This window comes from Gopherus evgoodei, chromosome 15, assembly GCF_007399415.2.
Source record: "Gopherus evgoodei ecotype Sinaloan lineage chromosome 15, rGopEvg1_v1.p, whole genome shotgun sequence".
Taxonomy (NCBI): domain Eukaryota; kingdom Metazoa; phylum Chordata; order Testudines; family Testudinidae; genus Gopherus; species Gopherus evgoodei.
In genome coordinates, this window is record NC_044336.1 from 13,385,266 (window position 1) to 13,400,632 (window position 15,367).

General features: G+C 55.1%; 1 protein-coding gene across 5 annotated transcripts in view; it reads right to left on the reverse strand.

Moving 5' to 3' along the window:
* Positions 1–2,537: 2,537 nt before the first annotated feature.
* The window catches only part of SPHK1 (sphingosine kinase 1), a 34,238-nt gene continuing 21,408 nt past the window's right edge, over positions 2,538–15,367 (reverse strand). For all 5 annotated transcript variants that reach the window (XM_030534187.1, XM_030534189.1, XM_030534191.1 and 2 more), the window contains exons 2-5: positions 10,563–10,712; positions 9,696–9,790; positions 8,790–8,905; positions 2,538–4,390 (exon numbers count right to left, since the gene is read on the reverse strand). In XM_030534187.1, coding sequence (XP_030390047.1) covers positions 3,574–4,390; positions 8,790–8,905; positions 9,696–9,790; positions 10,563–10,712 — 1,178 coding nt within the window. In that variant the 3' untranslated portion in view covers positions 2,538–3,573. The remainder of the gene's footprint in view (positions 4,391–8,789; positions 8,906–9,695; positions 9,791–10,562; positions 10,713–15,367) is intronic.

The following is a 15,367-nucleotide window of genomic DNA, read 5'->3' on the forward strand; positions in this document are numbered from 1 at the left end:
TGAGGCTGAACACCTCAAACCTTCTGACCTAATGGAATGGGGTGACATCTTGGCTCCCACCACCAAAAAAGGGAAGCTGAGAGGGGCTCGTGGATGGTGCTCAGGCCTGGAATTTAGCAAGTGCCAAGTTCTAATCCTGACTGTTCTGTTGATTCTGTGACTTTTTGGGCGCAAGTCAGTGAATCTTGCAAGGCTTCAGTTTCCCCCATGCTGCAGAGTGGGAATAAGGCGTTCTGCTCCAGGACAGCGGTGGACTTAAGTGTTCTGTGTAAGTACTGTTTTCTAAAGGGCAATGACTGAACAGGTGTGGTTAGAAAAGATTTAAAGGGACAGGCAGCAGGGACGAGGGTCAAGGATGTGAGTAGAAACCAAAGCAGAAGTGAAGTAGGTGTGAACCTTAATGACTTGCTGTGAGAGTTCAGAACACCATTTAACAGCTCCGCACTCTGCTCAGATGACATTAAGCGTAGGATGCGCTGGAAGCTATGGCAAGAGCTGGAGTGCTGCAGTTTAATGGCACTGGCTGTAGGCTGTAACTGTGGTAGCAAGACTAGTTTAGTTTTATATAGTCATTTTCGGAGAGCAGGGAGGTCTGTTCCTAGGCAGCTATTCCCAGGGGCCTACCTTAATGAATGAACCATGGCCGGGTTGGGTGTACATGCATGCTGCAGGGAGCAGGAGGCTCGGACGGCTCTCTTGTAAAGGTAACACTAGGGGTATTACAGGGTGGGGAGCGGAGGGAAGGCTACTCAAGGGAAAGCAGGAAACCTCTAGGGTGTGGGTGGGTAACTTTGACATGCAATAGGACATGAGCCTCCACTTTGTGCTGCACAGTCTGACAGCTCAGCCCTGAGACAGGGAGCTGCTGCTGTATGCGGGTAAGGAGCTTGATGCTCCTGAAGCAGAAACCTCAGCGTGGATGCAAACAGCTGGTTCTTAATGGGCACACACAAATGGGGGGCACAATGCTGATGGCCTTAAGCCTCATGGCTTTGCCTACAGCATGCACTACCATTTCCTCAGCAGGGACCTACCATTTAAGAGGAGTTTGCACAGTCTCAATTGCCAACTTTGTTGGTTACCAAATTCCAGACAATAGACTCTGGGCTAAAAGCTGAGGGTGCTAGACTAGCAGGCCTAGGGGACAGGATGGCTGCTGTAAAACCAGACTCAAAGCACCTGGGGCAAACTTTGGAAACCACAGGACCTGGAATGCCATCTGCAGAGAAGCTGCAGCTGTAGAGTTCTAGGCCATGCAAGGGAAAATTCTGTAGAAAGATCAAGGGTTTAGGCATCCAGGAACTTCCTGAAAAACTTGTGTATTTACAAAATAAAATCCCAGAGCTGCTGGAGCTGGACATGCAGGAAAAGCCAGTATGTGCCTAGGTGATGGGATTCTCTCTGGAAAATTCCACCTTTCAGATTCTAGGAACCAGAACTAAGACTGCAACACTGGTGTAGTGGAGACATTTCTACAGGCAGACCTGGTCATCTGCTGAAGAGCACATGCTATTGATTATTCCTGACTGTTCCTGATTGTTCCTATTCTCCCAACAATGGAGGAAGGAATTAGACACAGTTAAAAGTGTTTAGACTTGAGCATCACTGCATCCATTTGTACACCTGGCCCAATGCCATACGGAAAGGTACCTTCCCCCCTACCGCTTATTTTGGGATATGGGTCCTGTTTGTTGCCTGCCTTGCTGGAGTGAAAATAGCTCTTGAGCTCTGTTTAACCATGACTGGCTGGCAAACAATTAGACTTTTCTTTCCCTGCTTTGGGATCCTAATTGCATAATTTGCAGATGAATAAATGTGAACAGCAGCTGCTGTCTAAGGTTCCTCTGTCATGGCGGAAGATTCTAAATCTGGGTTCGTTACTGTCGCTTTAGATCAAAAATTAGTGGCAACCAAAAAAATGGTGTCACTATAATCAGCACTTGGTGGCTGCTCAGTCTGCCTGCACAGCCAGCCCTTTTCCCCAAGCTTTTATCTGTTTAGATCGCGTACTTGCACAGTGCTGGAAGTCACAGCGTGCTTCAGCTAGACTGGGGATGTGATGAGTGAGTTCTTTACAGCTATTGCTACCTAACCCAACCCATGCAATGTGGGCTATGGACATGAAGGCTGTCTAGGTTTTCATAAGGCTGCCCCTCGCTGCAGTTTCTGACCCCAAGGAGTGCTATGCTGTGTGATTTTATAAAGATTATTGTAACAATTCTGATTTTTTTAGTCTACTTTTTTCCAAAATGTTTCTAAAGAAACAGCTGTTGGACTAGATTGATGGTTTTCCCCTCTACAGTTAAAACATATAAGCTCAATGGACCCTGCAAAATTAATTTTTTAATACCTTGGATTAGGATGACACCACCTCTTGGCCCACCATGAGTCATGCCAGCTCATCCATACGCCGGAGAATAAAGGGATTTTCTAGCAGGCTGACTGGGATTCTGTGCAAAAGCCAAGAGGCAGTGCATTTTGGAGCAATTTGCCCACAGCCTCTTGCTGGTGAAATCGGAAAGCAATAACCCCTGAGATGCTGCTGCTCCAAGAAACTTTATTGCTTATTACATCACAGCAATCCCAGGGAGGAAACAGTCCAACCCGGGAGTTCCAGGTGCTTAGGTTTGCAATGAAAGCAGAGTGCCCTCCATATAACAACCAAGGCCTCCTGTTTTGGAAAAGCTAGATCTTTATTGTCTCATTTTAAGAATAAACTCTGTCTCCATGGAGCTTCTGGTAGAAATATTTTCTTTACAAAATATTGGTTCATTGTAACAAACTATAAACTTCTAGGGCCAACATTTATGGTGGAGCCAACCAGTTCTCATTTCCCTACAGACCCCAGGGCTTGGTGCCCGCTATCACTGCTCAGTCCCCATGGTACTCTGCTCCTGGGAGAAAGGGTAGCGCACTTGTGCCATGAGTGTATTCTTCAGCTGTGGGAAGGGAGCAGACTGACTTTGTCCTTGTGGGGAACCTAGGAGCAGAAATGCAAGGGAGGCCTGTACTGCAGGGAGCCTGGGTTTGGCGAGTCACCTGGCTTCATCTGCAGAGTCCCTTGCAAAAAGAGGCTGATCTGGAAGCAGAGAAAAGAAGCAGCCTAGCGCTTAGACTGGGGGTGGTGGGAGAAATATCCTTGCAGCTGCTAAGCTGACCTGGAAAGAGCTGTACCTGTATTTGGGTACCATCACCTGCCATCCACTGCTCAGTAGTCACCTGTGTCCCACAGGAGCTTCCTGACATGGGGGCAGGCCAGGCTGTGAGTGTCCCTCCCCCACCCTCAAATTTATTAACCCAATCTCTTAGTGCTTGGCCCATGGTGCCTGTAATCAAGCGGCAAAAGGACTGGGTGGGGGTGGGACTCAGGAGGCTGGGCAGAGCAAGGGGAACAAGAGACCCCGTGAACTATTCCAGAGGAGGAGAGAGGAGAGGGCTGGAGAAGACACTGAGTGGCAGGAGGTGTAAGCATTCTCTGCAGTGGTCCTTCCCTGTCCTCCCTCACTGCACCCCAGGGATGCACATGGTCAAAACCCTTTTCGAAGCAGTTTATTTGTCACGCTGGCAGGTGGCTCAGGAGCCACTGATGATCCGGCAGAGTTGGTCGTGCACCTGGCCCTGCACTGGCTCACACGCCAGCGGCTCGCCGTCCACCGTCATGAGCCCGGTGGAAGCAAAGGGCTCCAGCCGGAAGGCCCTCAGGGGGACATAGTGAAGGTAGGGGCAGTTCAGGTCTAGGTGGGTCCCCTTCTCCATGGCTAGGAAGAGTTTGAGCAGCCCCAGCCGGGAGACCCCAGCTTTCAGGTAGAAGAGGTGCATGGAGCCATCGTGAAGCTTGGCCGTGGGGGCCATGGTGAAATCAGCACCCAAGTGCGACTGGTAGATGGCGAAAATGGCGATAAATTCCTCCTCAGGCACAACAGTCCAGTGCTTTGGGACTGGCTGGTCAAAGGGGACCAGGAGCGAGTCCTCTGGCCAGGATCCCTCGTGAGGGGGCCGTGGTGCCCCTGGCGCAGGCTGAGGGAGGATGTGGAGGGGGCGACCGTTGCTGCATGGCACGTGGTGGCTGTTCTGCTCTGAAGGGCTGCCAGGGGCTGAGGAGACAGAGGAGGACGTCTCCACGGGCAGGTAGGAGAGGCGTCCCTTGTAGACCTTCAGCCCAGCCAACTGCTGGATGGTGCCCACGGTGAAGCGGGCATTGCCCAGCTGGCGGTACTTCTCGCTGGCGATGTCTACGTCAGAGATGAAGCCCCAGCCAAAGCTGAGGAAGGAGTAGAGGCGCTTGCCAGAGGCCGTGCTCAGGGATACCAGGTCCATGGGGGCATGCAGGCCTTTGCAGAGGAAATAGGTGCAATTGGTCAGCAGCTCCTCCTTGGAGGCCCGTGTGTTGCTGTAACAGGGACAAAAGCAGGCAGATCTGTTGAGCTGGGGCCCTCACCTTGTCCAAGGCACACTCCAGTGGTTGGAGCGGGGGAGGGACTCTTGGGGACCCCCCCAGAGGACTGCCACTGACTCTCTGTGCGACTCCAGGCAAATCCCTGCAGCTCCAGGGCACCCCCTTTGGCTGAGGAAGACACTGCAATTGCAAAATGTCACTAAGTATTATTGGAACGTGACTAGAGCCAGTGGGGGTTTCAAAGATCCTCACCTGCTTGGAATCAGTGCAATCCTCTGTCTACCAGCAGAGGACAAGTCTCCTAGAAACACCACGGGATAGGTTTAAAACCCAACTCCCCTGGCTTGTGCCCCTTTTCTTACACTCAGCTAGTGCTTCCACCTGTTCTTTTCCTGGCCAGCCAGCCAGGAAGACCCTCCCTTGGGCTGACCAGCTCACAACGCTCCACAAACAGAAGCATCACTGACCCCCGTTTGCTCCCCTTGGAGAAGTCGTTCTCCATAGGCTGCACCTCACTTTGTTCGAGGCTCCGGCAGCGGGAGGGGGGCAGTTGGTGAGGCACAGGGTTTGCTTGGTGGCTTTGTTCGCAAGGCCCTGTGGCCCAGCCTGGCAGAGGCATGGCCCTAGATAACCAGATGCAAGAGGAGCGGACAGCAGCGCACCGCTGTTGTCAGACTGTCAGGAGTGATCTGCCAGCATGAGAGAGAGTGGCCTGAGCCAGTAAGGGAGCCAGGCTCAGAGGCATGGCAGACAAGAAGCCCCATGGGGCACCGGCATGTGTAACTTTGGCCATCGTTAGTGCCCTGGACAGCATTGCTTTAGTCTGGCTTGGGGCGCTGAAGGGCCAGTCCCCCAACAACGCAGCGACTGGGAGCGCATCGTCGGCATGGATGGATTTGTAGTGGCAGCTGCCCTGCCTAGAACAGCAGAGCTCTGCCTGCCGGCTCTCATGCAGCCCTCACACCACATCCAGGACATGCCCCGGCCACTGGAGAACAAGGGCACTTGGCTCAGGAGACTGTGCTATTTACACGCGCAATGGTCTTGTTTTAGGTATCCTCTGCTCCCCTCCACCCTGGCCCAAATCCACCTTGTTAAGGGCCCAGTGGCTGCTCTCTGATAGCCCGGCGTGGCTCACCCACGAGCTAGCTGCCTGCCGGGGGCAGAGGGGGCTGCTTGGAAGGAGGGTTTGCAGCTCCTGGGAGCTGGAATCGGCTCAAGAGCCAGTAGATGGAGCAAGTCACATCTGCCCTCACTTCTGCTGGGAACCCCCTTCCAGTAATTCCTGCTCAGCAGTCCCTGCTCTTGCTAGAGGCCAGGCTGGGCCAGGCCAGGCCAGGGACCAGCTGGGGGAGGCCGGGCAGAGCTGGGCAGTGGGCATGGAGCTCAGAGCAGCTTTACATGGGAAGCCAGCCTGGGCAGCAGCAGAAAAAAGGCAGATGAGGAAGTGTCCTACTTTCCCTTCCTGGTAGGGGAGGAGGCAGGGTCTCACTTGGGGAACGGAAGTGGCTCCCTGTGGGGTCTTTTGGTCCTATCAGCTCCTGGCTCCCATTACCCTGCTGCTAGCTGTTGTGCTTCCAGGCACAGCAGCGGTGGCAACTGAGGGGGGCCTGGCAGAGGCTTTATTCTTGGTGCTGATGCAGAAGGCAGGCAGGGCTCTGGGTGACAGGGGCTGTACGTGTGACTGGTGAACTCCGGAGGGGGCTCCTTGGAAGCTCAGGTTCTAAGCGTTACAATCGTGGCTGCTGAGCACCTTGGCAAATCTGGCCTTTATGCAAGTGTCTAGCACGGAGCTGGGCTCGCCAACGGCTGCCCACGAATGGAGCCCCAGAGGATGGGGTTGCCGAAGGAAAGCAGCTGGCTAGGAAGTGGTTTACGTTGGAGTGAGAGCAAAGAGCCCTCTTCCATTTTTAAAAATGTGTTTTAATTGGTTTTGACTATTTTAAAAACCACCACTATTGAAGTGGCAACGGCCACACTTGCTTTGGGCTTTGTGTTCAACAGTGGTTAGTGATTGGCCCAACCCAACTTGTTACAAAACTTCTGCCCAGTCTTATCTCAGCCCTAGAACAGACTGTGTTTGTGGCAAGCTACTGCCGCCACACACACAGCTTAGTGTTCTTGAAGGAAGGCAGAACTTGCCCCGGGCTAATGAGCAGAACTTGGCCCAAACCACTATGTACTCTGTTGCAAGCCTAGCTCAGCCTGCTCCAGGCAGCAGCTCCCCAGTGTGTGCCACTCAATGGTGCCAAAGCACTTTGCATGGCACAGGTAAGTATCACCTCCAGTCTACTAGGGGAAACTGAGGCAGGGAGTAGTAAAGTAACTTGCCCAGGATTCTGCATGGGGAACACAACTCTCCTGCCTCCCTGAGCAGGGGCTGGAAGGAAGGTCCAGAGGGGGAAACAGAGAGAGCCAGGCCTAAGGAGGGTGCAGGGAATGGGGGTGGATCCATCACCAAACTAGAGTGAGTCTTCTCTCTCAGGGAGCCAGCTGTGCACTCAGCCAAAGCCAGTGCCAGACTAGGAATGGCTCTGTGCAGGGGTGAGAGCCATTCCCAGGGGACATGAGGAGCATCTGGCCTTATTGCTGGTCTTCCTCAGCCCCTGGAGGGAGTAGCCGGGGTGGGGGAAGGGACCCATGTGTTCTCAGGAGCATCTATCTTCAGAGAGCAGCTTGCTGGGGCCGGGCCTTGTTGGGGAGCAGTCAAGTGGCTGAGCAGCTTAGCTGTGAAAGCAAAGCCGCCTGTTCGTGCCCTCCCCCGTAGCACTGCGCAGCGGGAGCTGGGCTTAGCCTCGCAGCAGGAGGGCCAAGCCAGCTGTGCAGGGGCAAAGGCCAGAGCTGAGAATGGCACTTTCCTCATGAGACAAGAAACATGAGCCAAGGGCTTCCAGTTAAACTGCCCCTGCCCCTGCCCTTCTCTCTGCCTCAGCCGAGCCGGAGCTTCTCCACCCCATCTGGCCAGGGCAAGCCACCCGTGCACCTGAGCTGTCAGTACGGGCAGGTGTGGGCAGGGGAGGCTCAGGCGGAGCTGGGTTTGGTCTGGGCACTGGTGCTTCCCAAAAGGAGCCATTCACATGGGTAGCAGAGGCAGGGCCAGGGAAAAGACAATCATAAAACAGAGGGGGGAAAAGTAAAAGGGTGAGTGGAAGCCATGAGAGCTGGGCTCTTCTCCCACCCTGCTGTGTGACCTTGGGCAACTCACTTCCTCTCTGGCCTCTGATCCCCCCCCACCCCATGCCATTTTTCTATGCTGCCCACGTAGACTGCAGCCTCTCTGGGGCTTGTCGGACTCTCCTTGTGTGCGTGGGTAGCACTGAGCCCAGCAATAACAATAACCCCAAGCTCTCTTACCCCCCTTTTCATCTGTAGCTCTCTGAATTCTTTTCATTATCCCCATTTTACAGATGGGGAAACCGAGGCACAGGGCTGTGAAGCGACTTGCCCAAGGTCACCCAGCAGGTCAGTGGCAGAGCCAGGCATACGGCCCAGGTCTGTTGAATCTTGTACTCCATCCATGTGGCCAAACTGCTTCCAAGGCCCCCTGCTCTGAATGGGGACCTCCCTCTAGCTGCTACTGAAATGCAAATAATCCTCACATCAAAGCCACAAGTTGGGGTCTGCTCCAAAAGGTGGTCAGCGCTGAAAGGGTGGGGGGGGTGGTACTGAAGCATGCAGTCATTCTTTGATGCTGTTAGCAGAGCGGGAAGGGCTGGGTGACTTCGCAGGGGGGAGTTTGGATGGTAATGTCTCTCCGTCTGGAGCAACCCCTGTCAGTGCTCTCCTTCCACGTGGGGGCAGACAAATAGTGATCACACCCTGTCAGGGAGCCCGCGGCTGCTGCGTAGCTCCTGGACGTGTCTCTAACCTGGCTTTTCTGTCCATGCAGGCTCCAGGAATGCCCAGCTGCCCCCCTGCGAAGCTGGTAAGGCCTTAACTTTGCATTTTGCTTTCTGCAGGGGCAGAGCTAAACTCTGCCCTCTCGCCCACCCACACAACCTCCTTGGGCAGAATCCAGCCCTCACTAGCTGCCTTAGTCAGGCTCCAGCAGCCTGAGTCTGCTAGGAATGGTGCCAGCCAGGTGGCAGATGGCACCAGAGGCTGGGGCCTGGTGGTAGCTCTTGCCACTGGACAGTCCCTGTGCTTAGACAGGCTGCCCTGGGGGGGAAGCCCTTTGCAGTCATTTAAACTAGTTTCCTGGCTGCTGAAGTCAGCTTCGGTGGTGTACAGAGGTTTACAAGGTCTCAGGTGAACCTGACTGCCCCTGGCAAGCCAGTCAGTGTCCCTCTGTCAGCGGGCTTCCCTGCCAGGGGCCTGCTCCGTCCTTCCACTGTGCCCCCTTTTCCCCAGCAGCCAGCGGTAGGGCCTGGGCCAGCGGCTGAGAAGCCCTTACCCAGCGTAGTGGTTGATGGAAGCAGCCAGAGCATTCCCAGAGCCCCCGGGCAGGGTGCAGAGAGGCTTCTTGATGGCGGCCTGCCAGTCCTGACGCTCCATCAGGCCGTTCACCACCTGCAGGGACAGAGCCACACAGCTAGCAGCTTCTCAGAGACAGCAGCCGCCTGGCCACTCGGGGGAAAGGGAATGGACCAGAGGGAGCCAGGAGGTCTCTGCTCTGGGAGCGGCAACACAGCCCCCTGCTCCAGCCTACCCAGGCCAGGGAAGCCTGGGGAGGTTTTGGGTGCCACCTCCTCTCCTTTGGTGCCTCTGGCAGCTGCCCAGCTTGGCTCCAGGGCACAAGCAGCAGAACCAGGAGCTATTTGTCCCTGGTGTCTTTTCTCTTTCTTAGCTTTTGACAGTGCTGGGAGGGCAGCGTGAGAGCGTGCCCCAGCCAGGCACCGTGACATCCAGCCCCTGTCCCGCTGCTGCGCCTCCGTCCCGCCCTGCAGCACCACCTGCTGTTCCAGCCCTGTGCCCCACATGCGCCCACCCACCCCCCGGGCCTGTAGCTCCCTCTTCTTCCTGGCCTACCCTTCCCTCCCACCCCCCAGCTCCGCCCCTGCCCTTCAGTCCTGGCCTCCTTCCCCTCCCCATTCCAGGCCTGGGGCTCCCAGAGCTGCCTGTGCTGTTTGGGATTGGGGCTGCTGCTCCCCCACAACCCCTGTGGATCTGAGCCACCACCCGCGCCCGGCTCTGTCTCCACCTATGCTCCCACGTCGAACTCTGAGGTGGCGCAGGGCCAAGCTCTGCACCCCCAGCCTCTGCCCGGGAGCAGTGGCCAGATACAGCCACACTCCAAGGGACTGGCTCATCTCCCAGTGGCCAGGGTAACAGCTGCCTTGCTTCCTGGCTGTCTCCTCACCTCGTACAGCAGGCCATCCCCGGCCAGGACGGCCACGGCATCCCACTGGGATAAGTCTGCAGCCTGCACCAGCTCACGAGCGTGATTCGGCCTCTCTGGGGAGAGAAACACAGAGCTGCTGGCAGTGGGGGTGGCATGGCCTCACATAACCATGGGCTGCCAGGAATCGACATGGTTTCCTCTCCCTGCACAATCCTTGGAGAAAGGAGGGCCCAGCCATCCCTGGCACGAGAGGAAACAGCCACAGGAGGTCACTTGGGCTTCCCAACCGAGGGTCCCAGCATCGGAGCCAGCTGGCAAGAGCCAGAGAGAGACCCACCAAGCCATCATGGGGAGTTCTCATGGCCAAGGGCACACAAACCATTGCTCCTAAGCTGTGGACCCCTGTAGGCCCTCAGGAAAGCTTCATGGGAGAACGACACTCCAGCATCTCCCCCTGCCTAGCTCTCCTCCCCCTGCTGCCACCCTTGGGTTCTCCTTGCTGCCAGAGGGGATTGCAACACAAGAGGGGAGGGTTCCCCCTTCTCCTGCTTCTTGCCCCCTTCTGTTCATTTGAATACTGTGCATCGATTGGTCACATTTAAATAAGTTGCACTGTATTTGCATATTACAAGGCAGTACTAGCTGAGACACTCCCAGCTGGAGAGTTCCTGATGTTACCTGGCAGGGTAGTGGGCAGAGAGGTAGAAATGAAGGGCCATCAGCTGCTATCCCAGCCTACACAGCCAGCCTGCAGGGAGAGCTCAGCCAGACAGAAGTCCCCTACCCGGCGAAATGCCCTTCCCTCTGCCTGGCAGTGAGGGGCCCCTAGGAGATAGCCTGGGCAAGGCAGAACCCGCCGGGTGGCTGCAGCGGGAGCAGACTTACCGGTCACAAAGAGGGTGAAGGCTACGTCGGCCTCGACCAGCATCGGCTGCACTAGGGAACGGAACAGCTGCAGCGCTTGCCCTGTTCCGCTCTGGGGGTTCAGCAGCACCAGGACATGGTAGGGCCGCGACAAGAGTCCCCACATCACCCCTGGACAGAGACAAGAGAGAAGAGATTCAATGTTGGCGGTGCCTCTCCTGAGCTTGCCGCATTGGCCGATCCCGGCACAACTCCCCTGGCCAGGCTGGGAATGGGTCAGATGGGACCTGAGGAAGCTTTCTCAGCCCAAGTTTTCAGGAACCTGACACAGCTGTCCCCAGTCTGGGGGGAGCCCCGTGCCTTAGCGCCTCAGGCTGCTCACTACAACTGGCAGCTGAAGGCTGCTCAGACCGGACACCCAGTTCCACAGACGCTCACGGCTGGGTCGGCAGCTCTGGAGACTGACGTCCTTCTCCACAGCACGGCTGGCCCCAGTCCCACATCAGCCAGCCTAGGGGGGTAGTCAGCCCCCATGCACCATGCAGTCCCGAGCCAGCCAGTCAGTGCCAGGTGGGGCCAGGTGTTTCAAATCTAGTCAAACTAAATGAGGAGGGAGGAGCTTGTGTTACTGTTGGGAGAATTTGCTGGGTGGGCTCTGCTTTGGGGGGTTATTTGTTTTCTGCTGGCTGGTTTCCTTCTCCTCTTATCCCTTGTAGGACGCTGAGGCAGATACAGTCTGTCTAGGCCCATTCCCGGAGGGAAGGGATCCCTCCTCAGAGCCCAGCTGGCTCCGCATCCCGAGGCTTATGCAATGGAACACGTACAGCTCTTCCCCCGGGGTAAGAACCGCTGGGCCACGGGCAGATGAGTAGCGATCGGGGATTCACCATCGGGTTGGATTAAGGGTAATGGTTGTGGGGCAGGTGGGTGGAGAGCTGGGACTAATTGAGGTGTGTATATTACTGTGAATGTCCCTTACCTCACAGGAGCTTGGGAAAAAGGTAGCCACCTCCCTGCAGCACTAGCCCCAGCCAGTGGCATGATCAGAACATTGATGGCTTGCTGCGGGGGGGGGGGGTGTTTAGGTGCCATGTGATGGGCACCCTTGCTAACCTTTCTCTGCTGCCTGGGGTCTGCTGGAGGGGAGGAGCCAAGCGTCAGACACTGTGAAATTGCTGGTAAAAGTTTCTTATTGTGTAAAGAAAACAAGCCTGAATGCAACTTGATTTGGGATGGAGTTCCTGTGTCTTTGCTAAGCTGCGGGAGGGGTGCAGGGCATGGCAGGGACCAGGTAAGTATCACTGGAGCTGCTCTCAGGCCTGCAAGGAAGTGGTTTGATGGATGGTGCTCTGAGCAGGCAGTGACTGATGGGCAGCCCAGCTGTGGGATGGTGCTAGTAGCACTGGTTGAACTGGTGTAGCCACAATGCCGGCATTGCTCCTCTGAGCTAGGGGTGCAGGCTGGCGGGGTTAGGAGAGTGGCTGGGGACTAGTGCGTTTGGGACTAGTGCATTTGCACTGGCAGGTGGTGTGTGTGAACTATTAAAAGCTCTTGTGGGTGAGAGCATCTTACAAGTATGGCAGAGGCCCAAAGCAGTGGGCCAGACTGCACCTGCTCTAGTGTAGACGAGGGGCAGCAGCAGAGTTTCCATGGTCACCCAGGGCCAGGGAGAATAGGGTCCCTTGCTGTGTTTTTGGTTTCTTTAAATACAGTCATTTCATATGGAAGCAAAGGGGTGGCCGGGAAAACAGCCTTCCCACATAGATCCCTGAGTGACTGCTGTTGGCTGTGAAAAGGCCCCCCCCACCCCCCCTTGCACCAGCAACTCTGCCTTCCCCATTTCAAAACCACAGCTCATCTCCTTTGGGTGGAGCTATAGCATGAGGGTGTTCACAGCTATCATCAGTGGTAGGACTGAGCAGCACAGTCTCTTCCCCCAACCTACAGCAATGCTAAGCAGGGGGAAGTAATGTGCTATGCTGGTTGAGCCATCTCCGCAATGGCACAGGCGTTTTAGGGTTGTCTTTGATCCCTGCAGTTTCCCCCTTCCAGGGGAGCAGCATGCCTTGCCATGCCCAGAGACTAAAGCACTCCTAAAACCTGGAGCGGCTGAATGCAGCCTTCCTGCTGTGCGCACACTCGCTTGCTCTCTCTCTCCCACGCACATTTTTCTGCACATCCTGCAAGAGACGCGACTGGACACTACACCATTGTTCACAACCCTGAGTGTTCCCTCTGGCTCAGAGGACAGGTTGCAAATCAAAACCTGCAGCCGGGCCAGCACTAGACACGCAAGTTCTTCTTCCCTCCCCTCAGCCTGTGACGGGAGCAGCTCCCACCTGCTGCACACTTGGCAAGCAGAAGAGGAAGGAAAGTGGGAGAGAACAAAGGCTTTTGTTTGCGCAAAGCTTGCTGGGGGCTGGGCTGGAGGCCGCTCCGGGCCTAGTGAGACTAAAATCATTGCAGAAAACACAGAGCTTATTAGCCACAGGGAAGAGAGCGACGACGAAAGCTGCCATTTGTATTCATCCCCAGCAACTTCCCAATCTTGTTCCCAATGGAATAGGTCCAAAGAGAGGGAGACCCATGGCAGGTGCTTACCGTTCACCTTGTAGGTAGATAAGGCCCCATCTACACTGTCCTTACACCTGAGTGAGGAGATGCCATTGTCACCCATCCCGCTCATCACACTGTTCCAGCCTGGAGTCGGACCTTACACGTGGCCACTAAGCTCAGCGAATAGGATTGACGTGGCTTTAACTGGGGTCTCTAAGCACATTACTGCCTCATAAGGCCAACACTTCAGGTGCTGTCCTCATTACAGATTGCAACGGCGTTGTTAGCAGGTCAGGAGCCAGCCATCTTGTCACTGTGGTCTGGAGGGCTCGTAAAACCCTCGCTAAAGGTAAATGACACTTGAAATGTGGCTGTGAAATCTGGGCAAGAAAAAGATGTTAAAACATGGCAGGGTTGTGCTGAGGTGGACAGGAAAAGAAACTCAGGTGGAGAAGCCACATTTTGGCCCTAGGTGGTATCTAGGTATCTACTAGAGCTTAAGCACAGTTATAACACAGATGGGCCCTTGACGTGTTTCACAAGAGACGGGGAACGGTTGTAGTTGAGTAGGCTGCCAGAGATGGATGAATGAACAGACCAAATGCAGCCTCTGTGGCTGTCTCTAAACAAGCATTGTTTGGGGTATTTCACACCTGGGCATCTCTGTGACTGATGGAAGGGAGCGCTAGTGTAAACCGGGCTGGGGTGGTTTTGCCACCTTGTGTCCTCACCCTGTAGGGAGCAGGTCTAAATACCATGTGGGATTAAGAGTTCCCAAGCCCTGTGCTCCAACGCTCCTGCTGTTGCTATCACAGGTGAGAGTTTACTCAAGGACACCGGTGTAATTCAGGCTTGTGGCTTGTCCAGGTCAAAGAACAGTGGATGCACTGCTGACCCCCGCAACCTCCGGCTCCTCCTGGCCCCATCCATACCAGGGGTGATAACCATCTCTCTCCACTGCCTGTCCTGGCTGCGGATATGAACAATGTCTCTCCTAACAGTGTTACAAACCAACCTAGGGTAGAGCCATCACCCACCCCCCAGGTAATCTGGCACAAGACTTTGGCTGGCACAGTTTGCAAAACATACGCCCCTGTACTCTCTTGAATGAGGAATTCTTGCCCAGTTAAATGGGTGTGCCATCAACGGTGTTTCCGACCCGTTGGGAGCTAGCCCTGTTCGAGTTGTACCTCGGACAGGCTTTCTGTGTGTGAATTAGAGAGAGCGAGACCATGTACACAGTTCAGAAATAGCAGGCAACATTAATGATTAAGAAGAGCCAGGCTGTCATTTCTGCCTTTGAATGCATCTGCCTCCAAAGGAAACATTCAGTTAGCCTGGCAAGGAATGAAACCCCTTCCCTGAATTCCTCTCCCACGGCAGCTTTGGAGAAGGTTCGCATATTAACCTGCAGCCACTCTTCCCTCACATGATCGGTCCCCAGGGAGAGGTGCTGCGGGGCCAGGAGGGGAAGGAGAATGGAAGAGGAGAGGCTATGAGTGTGTTGGGGACATTACACAACTCCAGGAAGGGTACAAGGAAGCTGGGAGACTTGCACTAATAACATGATGGATAGGAAGGAGGAAGGATGGTCCTGTACTTTAGGCCCCCAGTTAGGGGTCAGGACTACTGGGGTGAAATCCTGATCCCACTGAAGTCACTAGGAACAGGATGCTAGTCCCACTCTCCCTCTAACTCTGGGATCTTGAGTGAGTCTCTTCCAGCTTGGCTGGCAGAAGTTCTGAGCAGCAACAGCTGCTCTTGGAGCCAAGGGGAGCTCCAAATGCTCCACTTTTCTTCTTAAAAATCAGGCCACTAAACCCTCTAGGCCTCAGAGTCTTCATCTGTATAATGGGAACAATCGAGGCATTGGCAGACCTGGCACTTGCAGCCTCACTCGTGAGCTCTGCAGGGCCCAGACCTGTCGTCCTTTGCCTGAAAAGCACCATGCTGTGCGTGTATGGGGCCAGATAGTAAGAGAAATGCCCTTTGGGGATGGGACTGTGTCATTTGGTATCTCCCACAGCGCCAGCCACGCTGCCTGTTGGAAACAAAGCCACTTAGCAAGGCAGGGGCGAGGCAGAGTTCACTGAGGTTATGAGCAGCTCTGGGATCCAGTGGTGCAAGGTGGTACAGAAGGGCAGAGTGATATTACAGGCGTAACACCGAGCTCTTAGGACTGTTCAGCTGCAGATCGTAAAGTGCTTTACAAAGGAGTTAAGTATCATCATTCCCACTGCACACGTGGGAAACTGAGGCACAGGGAGGCC